This window comes from Cervus elaphus, chromosome 28 (genome assembly GCF_910594005.1).
Source record: "Cervus elaphus chromosome 28, mCerEla1.1, whole genome shotgun sequence".
Lineage (NCBI taxonomy): Eukaryota > Metazoa > Chordata > Mammalia > Artiodactyla > Cervidae > Cervus > Cervus elaphus.
Genome location: NC_057842.1, coordinates 35,423,170 through 35,447,919, shown reverse-complemented (window position 1 = coordinate 35,447,919; position 24,750 = coordinate 35,423,170). Strand labels below are relative to the sequence as shown.

At 38.4% G+C, this 24,750-nt stretch overlaps 1 protein-coding gene and 1 non-coding gene across 2 annotated transcripts; both read left to right on the top strand.

Annotated features, from left to right (window-relative positions):
* The first annotated feature begins 518 nt into the window (after nucleotides 1-518).
* Nucleotides 519-24,396, top strand: NUS1 (NUS1 dehydrodolichyl diphosphate synthase subunit). Its single transcript, XM_043890190.1, has 5 exons — nucleotides 519-1,111; nucleotides 14,886-15,011; nucleotides 16,419-16,568; nucleotides 18,084-18,183; nucleotides 20,744-24,396. The coding sequence occupies exons 1-5, from the start codon at nucleotides 697-699 to the stop codon at nucleotides 20,832-20,834; spliced, it is 882 nt and encodes a 293-aa protein (XP_043746125.1). The 5' UTR covers nucleotides 519-696; the 3' UTR covers nucleotides 20,835-24,396.
* On the top strand, nucleotides 8,073-8,144 carry TRNAC-ACA. Its single transcript has one exon. It is a non-coding gene; the product is annotated as a tRNA-Cys (tRNA).
* Nucleotides 24,397-24,750: the final 354 nt, after the last annotated feature.

Below are 24,750 nucleotides of genomic sequence, written 5' to 3'. Positions count from 1 at the left end.
CTAAATATCTTCATTGTCCCTCTAGGAAGAATTAGCCTCGGCTAGAAGACGACCGAAGAACAATAGCCAGACCTCTCTACGGGGCACCCTTCCGCCTCTTCAGGCACTTCCTTCTGGCGACCCTGGTTGACCTCCAGCATCAACACTTGCTGAGGGCTACTTTCTACCCCTAGGTTCTTTCTGGTAATTTCCAATGCACTTGGGCCATTTTTACTCTTTGGCAGCCGTTTCTGGCGGGGCTGTGAGAAGAGACAGACAGCACAAAACGTCCAAGATCCGAGGGTCGCGGGGTTCCAGGAATCGCCCATTCCAGTCAAGAAGACGCGCGCCAGCCGGGCGACTGCCCCCCGGCCTCCATACAAACAGGGGGCGCCCTCGGTCTTCGGCCCAGTTCGTTCGCAGGCCCATGCCCTCCCTCCCCGCGCCGGGTTGGGCCACATCCTCGGACTCAAAGGCCGCGTCAGAGTTCCACGTCGACCAATCAGGACTGTCCATGTACTAGCGGGGGCGGGGCTGCCGAGGCAGGAGGAAGATGGCGGCGGGGGCGAGGTGAGGTGTTGGCAGTAGAAAGGGGTTCGGGTGCAGGGGGCGGGGGAACGCGGAGCGATGGCCCGCGCCGGCCGCAGGGCCGGATAAGAACCGGTCGCGCCGCGGGTGTGGGAGGGAGAGAGGAGGGCGCCCGGGCGCCGCGAGAGTATGACGGGGCTGTATGAGCTGGTGTGGCGGGTGCTGCATGCTCTGCTCTGCCTGCACCGCACGCTCACCTCCTGGCTCCGCGTTCGGTTCGGCACCTGGAACTGGATCTGGCGGCGCTGCTGTCGCGCCGCCTCCGCCGCGGTCCTAGCGCCGCTCGGCTTCACGCTCCGCAAGCCCCCGACTGTCGGCAGGAACCGCCGTCACCACCGGCATCCGCGCGGGGGACCGGCCCCGGCCGCCGCCCACCGGCGGCTACGTTGGCGCGCGGACGGCCGTTCCTTGGAGAAGCTGCCTGTGCACATGGGCCTGGTGATCACGGAGGAGGAGCAGGAACCCAGCTTCTCGGACATCGCAAGCCTCGTGGTGTGGTGTATGGCCGTGGGCATCTCTTACATTAGCGTCTACGACCATCAAGGTGAGACCCGGAGTGGGTCGGGGGACCGGGGCTTCTCCGGTCGTGGGGCCCGCACATCCGGCAGGTGTATCGGAGCGCGCCTCTCGGCTTCGCGAGTTTCTGTGCCCCGAGGCCCTTAAGTGCAAATTACGGTGCTAGCACTTTTCGAGGAGGGGAGATAGGCTTAATTGAACACCTCCTAAATCTCTGAATTCGATTCATCGCCTTCTACATACTTAAAAATATTTCTTACTCGTTGTCACGTCCTAGTAAAGTGGATGGTGTTTGTATACCCTTGTTTCACAAATGCGGGAGCTGAGGTCGCTAACATTTACAAATTTGTCCAAAGTTTGAAAGGTAGTAAGAGGAGGATTGATATTTTAGCCAGTCTGAACTTTCCTTCTGGTTTACCTTTTTGTTACACCGCAGTGGTTCCTCAGAGAGGCAGGCCCAAAACACTGTTTTTAAGTCACAGCTCAGTGGTTGGGGACAAGTGGCATTTGAAGTAGGCTTATGAAAAGTACCTGAGAGCCTGGATAGGCGGCCAGGAAAGAGGTCACCTTCTGTTTCAGTTGCCTGGGATGTACGATCCTTGATCCTCAGGGGCCAGCACAGTACTTGTCCTCCCATAAGTTTTTGATTGAGGAAATTTTCACTTAAGGGAATTTTTGTAGGTACAGAATTTGAACATTTATTGGGTAGGAACAAAGTTAAAGCCCAGTGCCAGGCATATTCTTTGGATTCTTAACATTTAGTTCCATAGACTCAAGCTTGTTGGGGGTAGACACATTCATAGGAGTGGCAAGGTAAGCAACAGATGTTGAGAGTTAGTAAATGCTGTGAGAAGTTCAGTTCAGTTCAGTCGCTCAGTCGTGTCCGATTCTTTGTGACTCCATGAACCGCAGCATGTCAGGCCTCCCTGTCCATCACCAACTCCTGGAGTCCACCCAAACCCATGTCCATTGAGTCAGTGATGCCATCCAACCATCTCATCCTGTGTCATCCCCTTCTCCTCCTGCCCTCAATCTTTCCCAGCATCAGGGTCTTTTCCAGTGAGTCAGCTCTTCGCATCAGGTGGCCAAAGTATGGAGTTTCAGCTTCAACATCAGTCCTTCCAGTGAACATCCAGGACTGATCTCCTTTAGGAGGAGAAATTCTGATTGGAGGAACTCCCAAAGTTCCTGCAGAGGAGAGAGTATTTAAGCCAGGCTTTGAGGAATGAGTAGTAGATAAACATTTTGTTTGGGTCTCAGTCAAATGCCGAAAGCAATAGCATTTCCTTTCAAGTAAGAATGATTGTGGAGAAGGAAATGGCAACCCACGCCAGTATTCTTGCCTGGAAAATCCCATGGACTGAGGAGCCTGGGAGGCTGCAGTCCATGGGGTCGCAAAGAGTCGGACATGACTGAGCGACTTCACTTCACTTCACTAAGAATGATTGAGGAATGTTGGTATGAAGGAAAGAAAACTAATATTTTAGTCTCCATTCAATACCTTAAATTAATGGTATGCTCACAGGAACTAGAACTTGACTTTTAGCCTTTAAATCTTTACCACATAGGCAGGTTTACGTGTCACGTTTTGTCAGAAAGCGTAGATTGAGGTCAGACAGCAACTCTTCCAGGGTGTTAAGAGTTATCTTTGATTGACCAATCACCTTCCTTGCAGCCAGCAAGAAACATGGTGACTCATAGCCCATCATCATCAAATGATAGTTTACCCTGTAAGGTTAAAGTTAATATACTCAGGTACTGAGATTTTATGGAACTTGCCAAAAGACCAATAGAAATCACAAGACTGTTATAAGGCGACACAGTCTTTGCTTGAGCAATGCAACAGAAATATTGTCTGAGGGAAAAAAGTGAAGCAGAAGGGAAATTAATTAAAGCCGTTGAGCAATGTGGTGAATTGACTTTAAGTGAATCACTTATATTCAAGTAATTCTTATAAAGCAAGTACCATTATGTTCTAGTAGAGAAAGAAAATGAGTGATTAAATAGAACACAGTTTATAGTATTGCCACACTTCCTTGTTCTGGAAATTCCTGTTCTTGAATTGCTGGTGTGATTCAGAAATATCCTATCATATTTGCTAAAGAAACCATTGGTAATGAAAAGGAAGAAGTCAAGCTAACCAAGTCTTGACTGATAATCAAAAAGAGTTTTATGGAGCATTTTCAGTGCATGGACTCAGAGCACTTTTTGTCCTACTGTAAAAGCAATTTTGATGAGTTTTTAATGGGATAGGGATTAATTTCATTGTTTGAAATAAGAGACTTTGAATTTACTCATCCTTGGTATTGACTGATTGATTCATTCATTTAACAGCCGACAAATTGGGAGATACTGTTCTAGGCCTGAGGTTGTCCCAGTGAAAAAGATAAAAATTCTTATGCTCATGAAACTTACATTTTGGTGAAAGTGTGGCAAATAGTATAAATGAGAAAAATTTATTAGATCATAAATGCAGTGAGGAAAAGTAAAGCAGAGGAGGGGGAGAGGAATGTTGAAAGGCAGTGGTGGAGTAGGGGGTACAGTTTTAAAAAGAGTGGCCAAAGAAAGCCTCATGGACTTTTTAAAAAATTTTATTTATTTTTAATTGAAGGATAATTGCTTTTCAGTATTGTGTTGGTTTCTGCCATGTATCAACATGCATTGGGCATAAGTATACGTATGTCCCCTTCCTCTTTAGCCTCATTGACTTTTGAGTAGACATGAAGGAGGTCAGTGAGCAAGCCATGTGATTATGTAAGAAAACGTATCCTCTTTCTGGGGAACTATATAGATACTTAAGCTCTATTCAGTTTTCTCAAACTTTCACTTGAGCCTCTTTCTATGTAAATATTTAACTTATTTTAAAAAGCCTATTGACATACTCTTTAATGTCACATTTATTGAGTACCTGCTATGATATAAAGCATTAGGATACAAAGAAGTTCAAGAGATTGTGTCTCTTAAAGAGTTTATTCTAAAGTCAGGGATAGTTACTAAAGATTATTTTAAGCTTATGTATAAATGCTAGTGGATGACAGAGACTTTAAAGAGAGAAAAAGAGAAAAATCCATGAGGAACAGGGTTACTTCTCAACATACATGCTTGAGAAGTATTCCCAAGAACACGGTACTTCTTACCCCTGTCCATAGTAAGGAAGGGGGTGACATCTGAGACGGACCTTGCAAAAGTAGGTAGAATTTGGATTACCATAATCAGTACAGTGTTCAGTATGTGACGCACACAGAGAGAATGGGGAATTCCTTACCTTGGTTTGACTCTGCAAACACACTGATCTTTTCATTTCCATGTACCTGCACTGCTTCTTGATTATAATCAAGAATTTCTACAATAATTCTTTCACCTGTAAGAAATTTGAGTTGTTTTCTCAGGAATTTCTTGAGCTCAGAATTCTAGAAGGGTAATTTGGCAATTTTGTCTACACTGTTATCATTTAAGCAAGACCATAATTGGTTTGGAACAAAAATTGGAGTTAGGAGCTTTTGGTGCTTTAGCTTTAGGGATGCTATACTTGCCTGGGTCTCCCTAAAAGTATGCCTCGATCCAAGTTACCTGGAGATGTATCATTTATCTTCAGGGATGGAACCTGTTCATGTTGCTCAGCTGTACTGGTGCCATGCTGAGAACCTTGCTGTAGGGCAGTATTTTCAAAACATGGTCTGTGGGCCATCTGTGAATGAGTCATTGGGAGTGTTTATAAAAAGTACAGATTCAGCAGAGTTATTGGTCAGACCAAATTAGGGGAATGGGACCTGAGCAACTCTATTTTTATTAAGCTACTTACATGATACATTTACACATTGAAGTTTGACCCTAACCACAGATGTAAGGACATGCCACTGCTTATTATTACATCAGATTATTCATTCATCTTTTATGTTCCTTTTCATAAATGAGGATGATCTTGGGTGGGTCTTAATATTTAGTTAATATTTTTTCTTTCTGTTTTATTTTTTGGAAGTATAGGTAATTTACAGTATTTTGTTAGTTTCAGGTGCACTGCCAAGTGAATCAGTTATACATGTGCATAGATCCACTCTGCTTTAGATTCTTTCCCATGTAGGTCTTCACAGAGGACTGAGCAGCATTCCCGGTGCCGTACAGTGGGTCCTTATTGGTTATCTGTATTATGTATAGCAGAGTGTACATGTCAATCCCAGTTTCCCAGTTTATCCGTTCCCACCACCCTTCCCCCTGTGAGTTGGTTTTCTACAGCTGTGGCTCTCTTTCAGTTGTGTAAATAAGTTCATTTATAGCATTTTTTTTAGATTCCACATGTAAGTGATATCATGTTTGTCTTTCTCTGACTGACTGACTGACTCAGTATGACACTCTCTAGGTGCATCCATAGTGCAAATAGTGCTGTAAGTAGCACTATTTCATTCCTTTTTATGGCTGAGTAGTATTCCATTGTATATAATACATACCATATCTTCTTTTTAACCATTCCTCTGTTGACGGACATCTAGATTGCTTCCTTGTCTTGGCAATTGTAAATAGTGCTGCAGTTAACTGTTACTTACTATTGCTATAAATTGGAGTGATCCGGAATAAGGCATTTGCTTCTCTGTGAGAATTTAGCAACAAAACAAATCTTTTGTATTACTCTCTTTAGTGTTATTTCCATGATTGTAACTCCATACTAGATATCTTATGAAGTGGTTTTGGGGTTCAGATTTTTCACACTATCCTTAAAAACAATCTGCCTTCCCAGCCTATCTCTCACTCTCTTATATGCCTTTTACTTTGTCCATGATCAGGTACTTGATGTCCCCCCTTCTGGAGTGTCCTCTTTTCCTTTTCTTGCCAATGGCTCTCTACCTGTCAAAAAGCTATCATTGCTCTTTTAAGTCCGTCCCATCACTGCTTAGGTACTCTCTCTCAACTATCCCATTCCTGATCTTGCTGTATCCTTGAATCTCCTTAAATGCTGTACATCTCCAAGTTCTCCATTTTGGGAAGTAGCAGTTGTATGTATATGTGCTCAAACTTTCGTACTAGTTTATAAGCTCCGCAGACAGTATCTATCCTCATTGTTGGTTTTCCTACAGATTGTAGGTTGGTGTTTGCATGTAATGAGTAGGTCAGTATGTATTCCTTGAATTGAAAGAAGAGGCTGCATTTTTTAATAGGTAAGGATGATGATTGTAATTTGTTTTCCAGGACCAATACCCAGAAGCCTTAAAATAGTGGGAGGGAAATGAACATAGTTTGCCCTAGTTTACTTATTTGGCACACTGACACAGATGCTGTTGGGAAATATAAATTTATCAAGTATTGTGCTCCTTACGCTGAAATACGGAGTTGCCAGAAGTGTTGAAAGTCTAAATATAAATGTGATTAAATTTTGATACACAGACAGTACATACTAGGGTACTTGTCTTCTCTCAAAGGGATTCTATTTCTAATCTTCACCTTCATATAATACGTTGCAAATATAATACAGAATTTCAGATTTTATTAACATCCTGTGATGTCCTCTCCCCTTTTTCTACAAAGGGCTAGCAACCTGTCAAAAGCTATCAATAGATCCTTGTAAATCATTCTCACTATTAGCTGCTAGGTAGCTTCTCTTGACTATCCCAGTTTTGCTTTGTCTTTGAAAAGCTCTATCCTGTTTTTGAAATGACCTTGTTTTCTGAGTAGCTTTCTATTTAACCATAGTATTGGATTTATGTATGAAAACAAACATTTCCTTAATAGTAATAATTATTCTTTGTTGCGCTCTTACTATGTACCAGATGCTATGCAAAGAAGTGCATTAGATCCTTAGCACATTAACCAGTCAAGAAACTGAGATTCAGAAAACCAGGAACCCACATATAGTAAGGGACAGATCTAGAATTTGAACCAGGTTTTATTCCAAAGCTTTTGTACTTAACCCATTATGCTGTACCAACTTCCACTAATAAGAGAGTATAACCATAATCCAGGCACGTTAGTACTATTCCTGATTATGTTGGGTCATCTTAAAGCCTTGGTAAAGTGTTACTTATCTTGAGGTGATAAAGATAATTTGTAAAAGGTATTTAAAGCTAAGTAGAGTTTTCTTCATCCACTGATACAAACGTTCATGCTGTGAGCTGTAGGACACACTTGACTTTTTTTTAATCGACTGAACTTAATTTTATGGAGCTCCTGCTCTGGGTTGAACTATATCCTTGTCAGATGAGCAGAGTCTGTGAAGATATTCTCATTTTTAAGATGTACAGCCAGAGGCTTAGAAGACCCACGCGGCTCGTTCATTTTACGTCTCTCTCTCGCTGAAGAGCTGGGACTGACACCCTGCCCTCATCCCACTGTGCTGCGTCACTCTCACACGTGTATCTCCCCTTGCTACAGCATGCTCATTCCAGGATAATTGTTGTTCTAGGAGGTATCCTGGGGCTTTCTCCAGAACCAAAATTATTTATTGGCTTATGAGATTTATTTTGTTATGAGTACTTCAGTCATGTAAAATTTTATTGGTACATTTAAAAAAGAAATTGTCCTATAAGTATATGTTTTCTTCTCTGAAGATTGCCTCTAATAGTGTTATCATTGGATTGTTAGAGAATTAAATGAGGATAACCACCAGATAACTTACTTAGGTATCTCATTTAAAAAGAAAGGTAGACTATTTCAAAGGATGGGTATTTATTTATTTAAAAAAAAAAAAGTATTACTTTAGTTCCTTAGCTGGTGAGATGAGAGGGAGATTATAACAAGAGAGATTGGTTGAGTGTTTATCTCACTTTTCTTTTCTTTCTTTATCATGTCCTTATAAACACTTGCTGTTAGATATTTCTTTAAAAGTCTGTTTCTACTGAAGACAAGCAATAGTCACAGCAGAAGTTTAGATTTCAGATTAAAAAAAGAAATACATGTGTATTTTGAAAATCTCACTTTCTAGAATTGATTATTCAGTTCATATAAATTTTAGAAGAAGCAATATTTAAGATCCGTCTCTTACTATATGTAGTCTAAGGACTTCCCTGGTGGCTCAGACGGTAAAGCTTCTGCCTACAATGCGGGAGACCCAGGTTCGATCCCTGGGTTGGGAAGATCCTCTGGAGAAGGAAATGGCAACCCACTCCAGTACTCTTGCCTGGAAAATCCCATGGACAGAGGACCTTGGTAGGCTACAGTCCATGGGGTCGCAAAGAGTCAGACACAACTGAGTGACTTCACTTTTTTTTCTTACTATATGTGGGTTCCTGGTTTTCTGAATCTCAGTTTCTTGACTGGTTAACGTGCTAAGGATTTACGATAAACTGGTTTGATCTGCTTGCAGGCCAAGGGACTCTGAAGAGTCGTCTCCAGCACCACAGTTTAAAAGCATCAGTTCTTTGGCACTCAGCTTTCCTTATGGTCCAGCTCTCATGTCCATACATGACTAATGGAAAAAATCATAGTTTTGACTAATCGGGCCTTTGTCTGCAAAGTAATGCTTTTTACTATGGCTGTCTAGGTTGGTTATAGCTTTTCATAATCTGTGTAGGGCATACTTAATTCCACTCTCTTTGAAATATTTTCTCTCTTGGCTTCCATGACATCATGTGTGTTTGGATGTCTTCCTGTCTCACTGCCTGTTCCTTCTGGCTCATTGGCTCCACTTCTAAAAGTTGGGATGCCCTAGAATTTTGTGCTGTTATATATGCCCTTGTCTTTCTGATGTTCACCCATCTCCTAGATCAGGGGTCAGAAAACTTTCTTAAAGGGCCAGCTAGTAAATATTTTAGACTTAGCGAGCCATGTGGTCCCTGTCACAAGCACTCAGCTCTGCCACTACAGTCAGAAAGTGGCCATAAATGAATGGTGTGACTGTGTTCTAGTAGCAGTAGTTTGCTGACTCTTGACCTAGATAGTTTTCCCAGTCCTTTCACTTTAAATATCATCTGTATGCTCACACTCAGGTTTGACTCTCCAGTCCTTATCTTTTCTATAATTCCAGGCTCCTGTATCTAACTCCTTACCTAACATTTCCGTGTTTATTTTATTAGGCATCTCAAAAGCTTAACATGTCCAAGACAGTACTCTTGAGTCTGCGCCCCCCCACCAGACCCTGCCTTACTTGGGTTTTTTCTCATCTCAGAAAATGGGAAGCCACTACCTTCCCACCAACTGCTCAAGCTAAAAATTTATATGTTCTGCCTCTCATCTGTTCTCAGGCCTCCTTGATCTTCTGGAATATATTTCGAGTTTGCCACCTGGTTGTGGTTCTTCATTGCAGCCACCCAAGTTTGGGTTTTCATTGTTTTTCACCTGGATTATTGCTGTAGTGGCCTCTTAATTTATCTTCAGTTCTGTTCTGGTCCCTGTATAATCCATTCTTTACCCATCAACAAAGTGAACTTTTTTGGTAATGTTATTCAAACTCTAAATAAAACTTGTCACTGGCTTCCCGTTGTATTTGAAATGGTTACTGAATTCAGAGGCCTTTTTTGTTAAATAATGCAGTTGTTAAAATAATCCTGAGACTAGCACCAAAGAAGGATACATGTTATACAAGTGAGAGAAGCAGGATACAAAATTGCTTGGTCAGGTATGTCTAGGAAATATTAAAAACCAGAAATAGTCATTTTATGATGATGAGGTTAAGGGACATTCAGTTTGTTAGGATGGATGGTTATGGGACATTTCCTTGTTGCCTACACTTTGAACATCTTATACAGTTTTTAATACTAGAATTTAAAAAGGCTCTTTCTTAAGATATAAGAAGAGATCTACATTTGGCATAGTGTTTATCAAAAATACCAAAAACATTGTTGTCTTTCTGAGGTCTGCTTTCTTAGCATAATATTTTATTCTTTCATGGAAATTATAGACTCTCATGTGTGTGTCTTTAAAAATTCGGGGTCTTTCATATATCTTTTCTATATGTATATATTTCCAGATAGTTTACATGAGGGAAATTGTGCATGAGATACAGTTGTAGAGCAACAAGGATAATGTAAAGGTCTTTAAATCATTACGGCAAAACCCTAACTTTAGATCCCTAAGTCATCTTTAAAGAATTCAAGTATCTGTTACCCTGTAACTTCTTAAAAACCTTTTTTTTTTTCATTTATTTTTATTAGTTGAAGGCTAATTACTTTACAATATTGTAGTGGTTTTTGCCATACATTGACATGAATCAGCCATGGATTTACATGTGTTCCCCATCCTGATCCCCCCTCCCTCCTCCCTCCCCATCCCATCCCTCTGTTAAAAACCTTAAAAAGAGCTCTAGTCTTAGTTTTATTTTGTTTTTAAAGATTCTGTTCATTTGTAAAACGGCCAACTTTCGTTTAACTTTTGAGGGAGGGAAATTCAGAATTTAATAGTAAGATGAATTTAGCGCTGTTTATCAGCATTACATAGTTACTGAACTGAATAATTGGAAGTCAGGAGACCTGGATTTTAATCCAAAGGCTTAGACTCTTGACTAAGGGCAGTTGCTTGGCCTTGTTGGGTCTGTTTCCCCATCTGTCAAAGGATGGGATAAAATAAATTCTTGCAGTTCATTTTTATATTAATTCTGTAAAACACAGGTTTTTCATGAATTTGAGTATTTGCTAATGTTTTTTTGCCTTAGATCAGTTACTTCTAAATGTGTGCCACTTCATTTTGCATAAGAGGACTTTTATTATGGTTTCTTATTTTTATTACATCATTTTGGCTTTAGTTTAGATTCTGTGAAGACAAACAAGATTATGATATAAAGAGGATATATTACGATATTGCCAGAGGAACTGCCTATCTCAGTCAGAGGCATTCTTATATATTGTTGCAGATCTTGTTATGTGAAGTGTTTACGTGTAGACTTTGAATCCTGAAGAAAACTGTAGCCCAAGAATATTGCTTATGGGAAGTATCAGCAAGATAAGAACCATAGAGTGTAATCAGATTTCTGGATGGCGGTTAAGCTGTGGGGTATCGGGAATTATTTTGCTGGTGATCTGTCTTTGCATTTAGTACTTTTTTTGCATTTAGTAGTTTTCAGAAACTACTTTTAAATTTCATCCTTCCATCCAAATCAGCCAAGATAAAGGTTCAGTTTAAAATAACTTTCTGGAGGTCTTTTTTATAAAAGGTATTTGCATCTCTGTGTAATAATTTTCCTTTTGAACAGCATTTCTGCCTGTGTGCAATAAGGAAGTGTCTCCTTTTATTGTGAGAGGTTCCTGGAAACTTCTTAAAAATTCCATTCAGTGTCATGTCCATTTAGGTTTCATTGTTTTTAGGTGGCACTTTGTGCACTGATAATTCAGTTTATTAAATAAACATTGAACTCCTGCTACGTGGAAGGCACCTTAGGGGAAGAGAGATAATAAGACTCAAGTTCACAAGTAAGACTATAGTTCAGTGGGGGTGGGGGAGAGTTAAGCTATAACTAATAAAAGTAGATATTGGTTTGTTATGGAGTTTGAGCAGATGTTTGTATTTGCAAGGAGTGAGGTAAGTCAGAGGAGGAATTGGGCATATCTGGCTAGAGATTCAGAGCAGCTTCTTGAGGATAAATGACATTTCAGCTGACCTGAAGAATTAGGAGAATTTTATAGATGTGGGGCTGGGGAGATAACAAAGGTTGAAAGTCAGAGTCACTTCAGGTGTTTCGGGGGCAATATAAAGCAATCAGATTTGCTGGGTAGAGAAGTATAGAGAAATTGGAAGATTCAATTATGTTATAAACATAAATTATTTTTACCTACCAAGTGTGGAAGCATAACATGGAATGTTAATGGGGATCTGCATAGTTTGTTCCTAATACTGTAGATTTTTGTAAGCATTTTGGGAGCCATTGAAGAGGTTAAAGTGGAATGTGCCAGGCTTACAGATGTACCCAAGGAAGATGCGTCTGTAGTGATACACGCTAGAAGGGGCAGAAGACCCATCAGAGGGTAGTTGTAATATTATAAAGAAGACTATTGCTTGAAACAATGGGGACAGTGGACAAAGGGAAATAGGTTCAGGGGGACATTGCTGTAGATGAGTCAAAGGTTTGCATTCTGATAGGGCTGGTGGTGGTAATACCAGAGAGCAGAGACCATGTCTGGGTGACTGCAGCTACTGACGATGTTATTAGGAAGAAAACAGCAACAAGAAGGACTGTGTTTTATTTTGGTTGGTGTTGGTGGTGATTTTTTTAAATTATATGAGCAGCTTTATAGCAGTTGTGATTTTAAATCACCCATTGTCCCATCAACCTTATATATTTACTGTTCTCCTTTAGGCTTTGTCCCTAAGTACGTATACGTTTTACACTTTAGTACTGTTTCTTTTTTTTAACTTGATGCAATGTAAGTGTTTGAGAGCTTTTTTGAAAGATAAGCTACCAAGTTTTAGATTTGTTTCTTTTCAGATGCTTACAGAACTTCCAAGTGGGATTAGATGTTTGAATAAACTCAAAATGTTGGGATCCAAATGCTGATTCTTTTTTTTTACTTAAAATTTTATATTTTGTTCATCATGGATGTTTCGCGTTATTGTTAAATTTTTTAAGGTATTACATTGTTACTAATTTTAGCTACTGGGGTTTCTGCAGCGCACAGCCTCCTGCCCCCAGTTTTGCCTCATTCATCTCCCCCTGGCCCTGTTGCTGGGGTTTTAAAGTCCCGCAAAGAGCCAGAGACGGAGGAGCACATGGACAGAAAGAGGGCTGAGGCAGAAACGCTGAGGGGTCGTCTCCATTTAGAGATGGAAAGAGGAAAAAGATTCAGTGCAGAGTGAGAAGAGGCCATTCAAGGAGTAGATTGGGAGTGGATCCAGGAGAAGATAATTCAAGCAATCTGGGATGAAGATAGGATTTTGAGAAGAAAGCTGTCTGACCTATCATGGTCTTTCCGCAGACCTTTATTTGTTCAGTGTCTGTTCTGTGCTTGGGCTTCCCTTGTGGCTCAGCTGGTGGAAAAAAAAAAAAAGTCTTCCTGCAATGCTGGAGAGCTGGGTTGGATCCCTGGGTTGGGAAGATCCCCTGGAGAAGGGAAAGGCTACCCACTCCAGTATTCTGGCCTGGAGAATTCCATGGACAGTATAGTCCATGGAATCGCAAAGAGTCGGCCGTGACTGAGTGACTTTCACTTTTCTGTGCTTGACCCTGTGCTAGCCTCTTGTAGGCGCAACAGTAAGAGCCCTGCCCACGGAGCGTGTATGACCACGGAGCGTGTATGACCTCCCCGTGTCACGAACACCCTCCCCTACATCTTTAAATGCTTTTACTGTGACCCCACCTAAATAGACTGTCATCAGCTGTCTAAAACTAGTCTTTTCCTTCAAACCAGTTCTTTGTAGAATTTCCCTACTTTTTAAGAATATTATCAATTTCTGTTTCCCAAGGATTAAAGCCGTGGAATTTTCTGTGTTTACCTCTGTTCAAGTGATGTTCTTTTTTCTCTCAGCTCTTCTTTTACAATGAATTCTTTTTCACCGCTTTATCAAATTATGTGTGGACTACTGCAGTAGTCTGCTGCCAGTCCTTATCTATACTGTTGCCAGGTTGGTTTTCCTAAAGATGAATATTTCTACACGTTTATACATTGCCCAGAAAAGGTTGGTTACCCATTGGGTAGGCAGAATTAAGTAAAAATTAGGCCCATTCCTTTGCTCCTTTTCTCAAATCATTTGACTTAATTTCTCAAATCAAAAGTAGTATTTGTCTGTCATTTGAGCATTCAGTGCTTTTTTTCTTCACGATCTATCTTCTCTGTTTTCTTTTCTCTTAACTTTATGAGGTCAGCTCAACTTAAGTCTTGCTTGTTTTGCAAAGCCTTTTTTTAACCAAAGAGACTGCTTTTATCTTTGAACTACTGATAAACACACACTCAACCAAGTTGGCATTATACAGCATATTCAGCAGATTCTGTGTTACTGTATATATATATTTATTTATTATGTTCTCTCTCCCAGTTAATCTTTGAGCTGTTTTGTTAAAGACAGAGCTGACTGAGAGTACAGAGAAGGAGCCCTTGATAAAGGTCTAAGAGGCAATGGCCACTAGAAAGCTGGCCTCTCTGAAAATAGCCAAATTGTTTTTTATTAGAGCTCACTATATTAGTTAAATTTATTAATAGTTCCTTCATCTTTCTCTGTGATATGATAGTAACTGTAGTTTTTACTTTCATGTGCATGGTTGGAGGATCAGAAAGACTTTGATGCAGTATATTTTCATACTTTACTTGAATTTACTAAATTTTGATTTCTCTACTTTTGTCTGTTCTCTTTGTTATTGAGTCGCTAAGTTGTGTCTGATTCTTTTGTGACCCCATGGACTGTAGCCTGCCAGGCTCTCAGCGCCTTCTGTTTTTCTCCTTTTTACATAATTCATATTATTCTTACTGTTAAAAAAAACTAATCAAATTGAGGTAACAGTATTGCATGCACAGAGTGAATCTGTAAGGAAAGTAGTCTGGGAGAGAGGAAGATAGAAACTTTGGACTGCTGCTGCAGTTTCTAAATGCTCTGACAAGTCCCTTAAGGGTCTCTCTGAGACCTGGGTCTTAGTTTCTTAACCTGTAAATGAAGATGTCAAGTGAATGGTCTCTTAAAATTTCTTTATAGGTCCGAATTTCTCTCATGTTCATATTGACACAGAATTGTTACTCCTGTCCTTTTTTTGACTTTAGTCCGAGGCCAGACTCTTAAAATAACAGAGTTTTGTTGTCATGTTTTCCTTTTAGATTCTGGTTTAGGATTAGTCATCATTGCTTCATTTGGAATTTTTTCAGTTCTAGATCCAGTGTTGTTTTCATAACAAGCATCCATTAATTATTGATGAGGATAAATTAACCTAGTTGACATTTACTTTTTTTTTTTTTCTTTTTAAGGTATTTTCAAAAGAAATAATTCCAGATTGATGGATGAAATTTTAAAACAACAGCAAGAACTTCTGGGCTTAGATTGTTCCAAATACTCACCAGAGTTTGCAAATAGTAATGACAAAGATGATCAAGGTAAGCATGAGTGTAAAATTTAATATTTAACATATGTGGATAATGTTTTTTGTGTTTCAAGGCAGATTCTGTTACTCCTTTATCTATTCATTTTGCCCTAGTGTTTATTATCACTACCTTTAATCATCAGAGTTAGATTTTTCTTTCTTCATCTGGTTAAAAGATAATTTTCAGAAAAAGAAAATAATGACTCTCATACATATTAAAATATAAACACATGTTAAAGATTTTATTTAACTCAAACAACCCAGAATCAGTAGATTTTTATAGCCTGTTCAAAGAGAATCCAAAGAGTGAACACACTTATAGATCAAAAATATTAAAATAAATATGTGATTAGAGACAAAACTTATTTTTCTATAGGATTAGAATGAACATAATTGAACCTCTACCAGACAAAGAATTGTATGTCTGTAAACAAGAATTAGGCAGAGCTATAGTTATCTAGAATCCTATGAATTGTAAAACAGCTCCATAGAATAAGAATTTGGTAAGGTAGATCTGTGTGCTATAGACAGTTCATTTCCACTGAAGCAATTTTTTTTCTTCCTGCAGCCTTCATTTTTGTCTTATATCTGTGTTATTACTAACTATACTGTAATTGTAGATGGCATTTTGGGTGAGCAGAAATTGTAAGTTACCCTATAACTAAGAAGCAGACATTACTTTGTCAACAAAGGTCCATCTCGTCAAAGCTATGGTTTTTCCAGTAGTCATGTATGGATGTGAGAGTTGTACTATAAAGAAAGCTGAGTGCTGAAAAATTGATGCTTTTGAACTGTGGTGTTGGAGAAGACTCTTGAGAGTCCCTTGGACTGCAAGGAGATCCAACCAGTCCATCCTAAAGGCCATCAGTCCTGGGTGTTCATTGGAAGGACTGATGTTGAAGCTGAGGCTCCAATACTTTGGTCACCTCATGCGAAGAGCAGACTCATTTGAAAAAACCCTGATGCTGGGAAAGATTGAGGGCCGGACGTGGAGGGGACGACAGAGGATAAGATGGTTAGATGGCATCACCAACTCAATGGACATAAGTTTGGTGAACTCCAGGAGTTGGTGATAGACAGGAAGGCCTGGCGTGCTGCGGTTCATGGGGTCGCGAAGAGTCGGACGCAGCTGAGCGACTGAACTGAACTGAACTATAACTAAAATTTCTGTTTTCTAGAGGATTTATTCATAGATACAAGGTCATTCTGAGCACTTTGATAAGAAGACTGTATGTAAATACATACACAAATGTTATGTACAGGTTCTTTCAGAACAGAGTAGCTAGGTATGCTTCGATGTTAAAATTGAAGGGCGTAAAAGATTCTTGTTTACTATAAGAACTGTACTTTTTCTTGAAACTAATTTTGAAATATATTTGGAAGAGGGTGTTTTTTTAAAATATCTTATTTTTTCTTCCAGTTTTAAATTGCCAGTCGGCAGTGAAGGTGCTGTCCCCAGAAGATGGAAAAGCAGATATTGTAAGAGCTGCTCAAGACTTCTGCCAGTTAGTAGCCCAGCAGCAAAAGAAATCCACAGATTTGGATGTAGATATGTTAGACAGTTTACTTAGTAAGTCGTATATGTCTGTTTTTAGTTTTGTCTCACAAGGATGCTGTATGAAGGAGAATATCTATGTCTCATTCTTGCCATAAAGCCTGATTTTGTTGTTTTTATTGTACCTATTTCTAAAGTTTAGAAACCCACATATGAAGATAGTTTTGAGATAATAAAATTTGTAGTCAACTCATTTGCTTTCAGAATTATTGGTAAAGGAGAGGATCTAAAAGGATTTGAGGGGTAGTCCTTAAAAATAGAACTTCTACTTCTGCCTCCTTTTCAAATTTATTTTGCCTTATTTTATTTTATCTTTCAGTTTTATTGAAATAAAATGACATACAACATTCCTCTTTCTTCTTAGTTTGAACTCTCTATTAAGTTTGAACTCAACAGCTATTTAGGAAACAGGCCCGGGAATATAATACTACTATCATCTGTGACTCCTTTTTTAGTATTCCTTCTATTCTGTTATACCAACTATACCACTGATTTTGTCATGTTATACCACATGTAACATTATATTTTATCTATTTTCCTTCAATTGCTTATAAAAGCCTTTAGTTTGTTTATTCTTTCCTGAGTTCCCTAGGAACTTTTTGCCTTAACATTATGGTCCTTCTGCTTACCAGCCTTATTTATCCTTGATCCTTTTGAAGAAAGGCAATAATTTTAATAAATTCATGCCCATTGTTAGCTTTTATAGCCATATAATTTCAGATGTATTTTTCATTCATTCAGATAAATTCTCCATTTACCTTGTGACCAGAAAGTTAGTGGCTGAACTGAGGTTTTAGAAACTCTTAGAACCTGGGTCCCTTGGATTATAGCATCTTTTCTGCTACATCATTGATTCTTTATATTAAGATTTATTTTAAACTTTATTTTTTAGTAGTTGAAATATTTTTATCCCCTTTTTCTCAAGCCAGATCTCATATGGAAGCCACCTTGCAGAGCAAAGAATGGCCAGATCTTGGTTGAGGCAGGTGTACCGTCTCCTCTTCCCCTCCTGGGAAGCTTGGGCTCTAGGGAATGCTGAGACCGTTTGTACGGTATAGCTAGGAGTTGGCCTTGCTCTGTAAAATCGGCACATGGGAAGGGAAGGAGAACAGACAACTTATAAAGTCACTTTTCTTCCCTGAAGTTACTTGGTTCTGTGGCCAGAATAAGTATTTGAGTCCTTAAAGCAGTGTGGGTCTCAGGATGCCAAGAGAACACATAAGTTGAGTCTTGAAAGATAGATGGGATTTGGGGACTACCTGTAGAGTGGGTGGGAGTTGGGATACCCCTCCTTGTCAGGTGATCAGTCCAGTTAAACAGCCTTTAGAGCAAATTTCCACATTTGGAAATAACAGATATAAAAGTATATGTTTTGCCAAGAAATTGGGGTATGGAACATGTGAATAAAGATTCTGAAGAGAACAGATACATGAAAACATAAGAAACCAATTTGATGAACAGATTTTGCCATAGGTCATTTTTTGGTAAGCAATGTATGTTAATTTCATGTGTCTTTTTTTTCTTTCCAAGGTTCGAATGGTTTCCCTGACCCTGATTTAGTATTGAAGTTTGGTCCTGTGGACAGCACACTAGGCTTTCTTCCCTGGCACATCAGGTTGACTGAGATTATGTAAGTAGTTAAAAGTGTACTGACTTTGATTTGGTCCAGCAAGTGTTTCTTGAACCCAGCACCACTGGATGTCGTGTGAATTCCCAAAGAATTACTGTAATGCTGGATCCTTTCCCTCAGGTGTTTGACGGTATCAATGGTAAAATTAAAACCTATATAAATGACTCAGACACAAGAGTTTTTGTGGTTGTGCAGATATTTGGTATTAAAACTAATCATCAAAATAAATAAATAAATAAAATAAAACTAGTCATCATAGGAGATCAGGAGTGATCTCTGTGGGCCAGAGTTGTTGATTCTATAGAAAAGATGTAAGTTGATCCAAGGTGTGTAAAGGGGGTAGAATTTTTGTAATTAGAGAAAAGGTAGAAAGTGTAGGGAGTGAGCTGCAGGGAACAAAAAAAAAAAAAAACCAAGGGGCAAGTTATGAGCATCACGTTAGAAGGAAATAGGTAACTGGCCACACCAGTGCAGAGACTTAGTGTTAGATTCTAGTAGTATATGGTGAAATCAAATAGGTTGGGACTTTTGACATTGAGAATGCTCTAAGTATAAGCATAAGGAGTGTGTGTAGTTGTTAGAAAGGCAGTAGGAAATCAGTGGGAATGGTGATTTTGGAAGATTTGTTTCACAGCTATGTTTTAGAATAGATTGGGTCTGGGTAAGAATGAGCTAAAATGACAACTGAAGAGGCCATACCTGTAATTTATGAGAGAGTACATGGATGAGAATGAAACTGCTTATTCTATTTAGAACAGAGTTTGGCAAACTTTTTGAATAAAGGGCCAGAGGCTAAATATTTTAGATCTTGGAAGCTTTGTCTCTTTCGGAACTGCTGTTCTCTGTTGCAACTAAACACAGGCCAGTATAGCTAAACAAGCGTGGACGATTATGTCAACAAATGTGTGTGACTATGATCTCATAAAGCCTTGTTTGCAGAAATAGGTGGCAGTCTCCTGGACTGTAATTGCAGGCCCCCGATTTAAAATAAAGGAGAAGGGCAGCTCGGTGAGGAATACCAGAAAATTAAGGAATAAGCCAGTGGGACTTCCCTGGTGGTCCAGTGGCTAAGCCTCCAAGCTCAGTGCAGGGGGCCCAGGTTCATTTCGTGGTCAGGAAACTAGATTCCCAGGTGCCACAACTAAGGATTCTGCATGCCACAACGAAGATCTCACATGCAGATCTCACATGCCGCAACTAAGATGCCAGCACAGCCAAAATAAATAAAAATAAATATTAAAAAAGAACCAAATGTCCATCAGTAGAATAGTTAAACTATGGTGCACACATACAGTGAGATATATGTAACGCTTAAACTAAATAAACCGGATGTAGAAGCTGCATGTATCTACTGAATAAACCTTCAAAAACATGACTGAGTGAAAGAAACAAGTTTGCAAAATAATATGCACTGTTTGATACATTTAAAAGCTATACTTACTTCATGAAAGTGGATGCCATTGGGTAGAAAAGGAGGAGAGAAGATGAGATGCTTCACCTCCTTCTTACCTCCATCTGGGGCAGATCCTGCTCTGGCTGCTGTCCCATGCTGCTTTTGTGGAATATTTATAGAAGGGAAAACTGGATAAAAATGAAAATGAACAAATTTTAAAAATATGCATCAACAGGTGAATCTCAGAAACATAATATTGATTGAAAAAAAGCCCAGATATAAATAAAAGAATACACACTGTGGAATACTGTTGATAGAATTTGCTGCATGAGATAAAGCACATGTGGAAGTCAAAAAAGAAAAAGGAGAAACTTAGGAGGCTAAAAATATATTTTAATTCTGGGTCCTAGGAGGAATATACTATGAATTCTCTTATTCATGAGAACTGATTACCAAGTATACTTGCAGGCCTAGCACTTTACTAATTGCGGTAAAAACTAGGGTAGAAATGAAATGACTCCTGAGTTTTTAAGCCTAAGTGACTGGATAAATTACAGTGTTATTGAGACAAATGGGAAAGTCAAGGAACCATTCATTTTGAAGGGAACAGGTTGAATTCAAGAATAAGAAGATTTTGAGGCCATGGTCTGTTTAGACTTAAGAGGGCAGTTAAAGATGTAAGATTGATGTTTGGATGAAAAGTCACTGGTAAGGGTGGATCTTTGGGACTTATCAGTACCTAGGAAGTGTAGACTGTAAACCAACAAGGACCTACTGTATAGCCCAAGAAACTCTACCCAATATTCTGTAATAATGTATATGAGAAAAGAATCTAAAAGAGAATGTGTATATGTATAACTGAATCACTTGGCTGTATATCTGAAACTTAACACTACATTGTAAGTCAGCTATACTCCATTAAGATTACAATTATTTTTAATAAGTCCCTTTAAAATGTCAAAAAAAAATGTATAGAGGGGTTATTTTTTATTTGAACTCCTTCACAGTGAGTTTAATAATCATTTAGTAGAAATAGTTTGATGTGTTCTATGCTTGTAATTTACTTTCTTCTGTTCTTAAACTTTTTGGTCATTACCCTGGTTCCCCTCCTCCAAATTATAGCATATCATCTAATTGCTTTTTTCTCCTTTGATTTTTTTTTTCCAGCTCTTTGCCTTCCCACCTAAACATCAGTTATGAGGACTTTTTCTCTGCCCTTCGTCAGTATGCAGCCTGTGAACAGCGTCTGGGGAAATAGTGATTTCGCTGGTCGTGTGATTTGATTTCAGGCTTCTGGAGAAAAGGACTCAAGTGACTCTGATGTTTACAAAGCACCTATGAAACCCTGTACACACCTAGTTCATAATCCTCATAATTTATCAACAAACACAAAAAAGTGTCTTACTTGAGAGTAAGAGTACGTGTGAGCGAGTGTGTGTGTGTGCGCGTGTGTGTGTGTGTGTGTGTGTGGGAATAAACTTATAAATGAGGAAGTAGCGGAGAAGGAAACATGGTGAACTTGCACCTTTGAGCAGATTGCAGCAATGTTTTAGGAGCTGAAATTTCAGATTTAAAGGCTTCAGCCCTAACTACTTCCCTGTTTTTGTGGGGAGAGAAAGGGGCGATTAAAGCTATTTTGTTGTTTAGGGGGGGTGGGGGAGTAATTTTTGTTCAGTCTTTCCAAGTGACCAAACTTTAAGTTTTAAGAATAATATATTGACACATGAAATGGAAGCATTCTGAGTTTGAGGGATGGAGTTCCGTGGTGTTCTCATGCTAAAAGTTTGCTCACCTTTGGAGAAGAGGGAATACCTGTTTTCAGACATCCGTCCATTTTCATCTCTTCATTATTATCAATGTGACTTGAAAATGTTGCTCTGTTGTCTGTGTTCTGGGTTGTGAAGACCATTTGAAAAAAAACTCTAACATTGGAATACAGAATTTAAAAAATTTTAAATATTTTATGAGACAGTAAAAAAAAAAAGGTAAAAAGTCATAATCTGAAAAGTAACGGTGGAAAGTTTCCCAAATAAGGCGAGAAAGTTTTGATTTCCTTTTCCATTTGGTGGGCAGTTTGCGAGATAGTACCCAGAGTTGGTTTAAAAAATATTTCCATTAACTATGTTTATTTAAAATAAGCATTTGAGGGAAGTTACCAAGGCAGCTCTTTTCCTCAGAAGTAACCTGTTCCTCTTTGGAATAGCACATGTAGGGCCATGTTAGTACCCAGGATTTTTACTGAGTAAATCCTGATGGTGACTTTGCATTGAAAGATCTTTAAGTGAGATTGAGGCCTGTGTAGGTAATAAAATATTACCACAGTCTACAAAAGTAATTTAATTTTGCATGTTCTCTTTCATGCAGAGAACAGCACTGGTTTTGTTATTTTTTAAATGAATAGGTGATTTTTTTGATAAGTGTTTAGTAGTTCTCCCCTCTGTGCTGATACCTGGACAGAAACCATTCTTTATATATTTGATGGACTGTTTTCAGAAGAATCTTATCAACAGCAAGTGCACAACAGTTATCCAAAATGATATGTTTAGAACGGAGTAGGTTTAAATACTAGGTCTCAGTCTGAAAAATAGCAGAGAACACTGGATTTGGAAAGCAAGGTCTCGAATTGCTTGTCAAATTCTGAGTCTATGAAGAATAAATGTTTTGACTTTGGATTCCAAAACTCCATTTATGATTTTAAAAATACACTTGAAATAAAATGATTATAAACTAAATTTTGGTTCAGTGACATTACTTTGCACATTATAGTTCTTTGTACATTGTGAGACTTTTTTTTTTTCAAGTCTTAATTTATTGCTAAAAGCTTTGTGTGATGCGACATCATATCCCTAAACTTTACCAGAGAATTTTTTTATTTCTGTCCCCCTGTACTGTCATCCATGTTCTATTGAGGCTTTTTGGCCTTAGTTGAAGACTGAATATATGCCTTTTATATATGTGTCTTTGTAAACATTCTGGAATATATATGCTTTTAGTGAATTAAATTTAATGGGCCCAATTGAAGTGAAGGGATTTCATATTTGTTGAAATGAAGTTAGTCAAATAAATTACCCACTGGGATATAGCCAAAGCCCTACAGGTTTAACAGTTGAGTTGTTATATTTTTATTTTGTCCTTATATTTCATAGCAGTGTAGTGTTACCTATCAGAGGAAATCTATAATCTGACGTGAGTCGGTTATTGTCCTAGATAGGAAGAAACCCTTAAAACAAGCTGCTAAGGATTCTGATTTCAGATCAGGCATTCCAGTTTCTTTCCCTGAGGTTAACTGCCAGTACAGTCTCCACAATTTGAATGACATCAATCATTCTATAATCCCTGCCAAAATCACCTACTGGTTATGCATTATCAGGGCTCTCTTTGCACTCCCAAGAAGAACTGAAAACTTTAAAGTGTTGTTTGTCTTAATGTGTTTTGAAGAATATCATCTTTATATTGTTTATTCTAGACACTCTCCACAATGGAAAAATTACCAAATTAAGCCTACTTTACGGATGGCAGCTTGGAGCCTAGAAAGAGGTTGAGGGTTTGAATTCCATTCCCAATTCTGATTGTATTTTGTTTCTTAACACTGATTATTGCTAGAAAGTTTGAAAGCTGGTTCTGATGTGAATAGCAAATTCTGATATATTGTGACTAAGGCTGAATAGTGCCTGTCTTAAGAGAGGAATGTGTTATAATGTTGAACAGTGCCAAATACACTGTGCACATCTACAAGTTAATCTTTGAATGTATGTTACTGGATTAGCCCCCTCCTCTTCCTGTGTGGTGGTACCATGCATAGAGTCAAATCCTTGTGATGTTTTGTATGGCATAGACTTTGGCAACATGTAAATAATGTGTAAAGTTTTTATGATTAAGGAATCAAATTTATTGAATTTTATTATTGAAGGTTGAAACGACGTGTATGAACAAAAACAATAAAAGAATATACTCTTTTCATGGACTATAGTATTATGTGAATGCTACATTTATTCTAAACGTGTAGGGACTGCAGAAATGTAATGAGAAACTCATATGACAGGATAGCAATACTATTTTTTTAGATGGTGTGTTCTTGATTGAAGTATGTTCTCATTTTTACCAGATTAAACATTTGGAATCTTAAAATGTTAATTTGCTTTTTGCTAGGTAAAAGTAAGGTGAAATTGAGCTTTGCTATTGCTAAAATTGTCAAAATTCCAGAATAAATAAAATCTGAATAGTTTTTTTTTTTTTACTGAATATGGAATGCCAAATTGAAAATGTATATGTGTACTCTTTTAGAAAGGAATTTGACAGTTCTCGTCAAACCAGAAAATAGAAGGGTAAGAGCTATAGTTTTTCTTATGTTGCATAGAGTATTCACTTTCTAACTTGAGAATCTAATTGTAAGGTAGTTGGCTTTTTATGCATAATTTTCATCTGAAATCAAGTTCCTCAAAAGTCACCTTTTAACTTTAGTAAATAGGAAGTGGGGTTAACAAAAGCTAGTGTAGGGGAAGTTCAAAAAAGTTTGAAATAAAACCCAGGAAATAAGGATGCTGTCAACAGTTGTCCAGGAATCCTAGTTGATAGGCCATATACTTGATAAAATTGGTGGAAAAGGGAAGTGCAAAAAGAATTTGCTTGCAACTTTAAAAAAATGCATTCACTGTTAAAAAAAAAAAATAGAGAATTCAGAGAAGCAAATGTAAAGGAAAAAACTTCTAATACCATCATTCATTGATTACATTTTTGGTGACAATCCTAGAATTTTTTGGTATTTATATTTAAATGGATCTTACTGTAACAGGTTTAATAAATTCCTTTTAAACTACAAACCCCAAATTGAGTGTTGCATTCTGTTTTGTGTTTGGCTCTTGTGTCTGGACATAAACAGTTACATCACATGAAAATAAAATGTTTGAAAAAATTATAGTCCACATTGAGTTGTCCTTAATGAGTACTTAGCCTTGGTCCAAAATCTTCAAGAAATTTTATACTCGTTTTTTTCCCCTCTATCTTCTAGAGATTCAAGAACTATAAATTAAGCATCTGGATTTAGCATCCAGATGATGCAAAAAAAGGTAAAAACTATATGTACTCCCAGGTCAAACTATTGGGCTTATCTGCTATTGACCATTTGTATACTTTTCTTCATTAGCACTAATAATTTAACTTGCCCTTATAAGGAC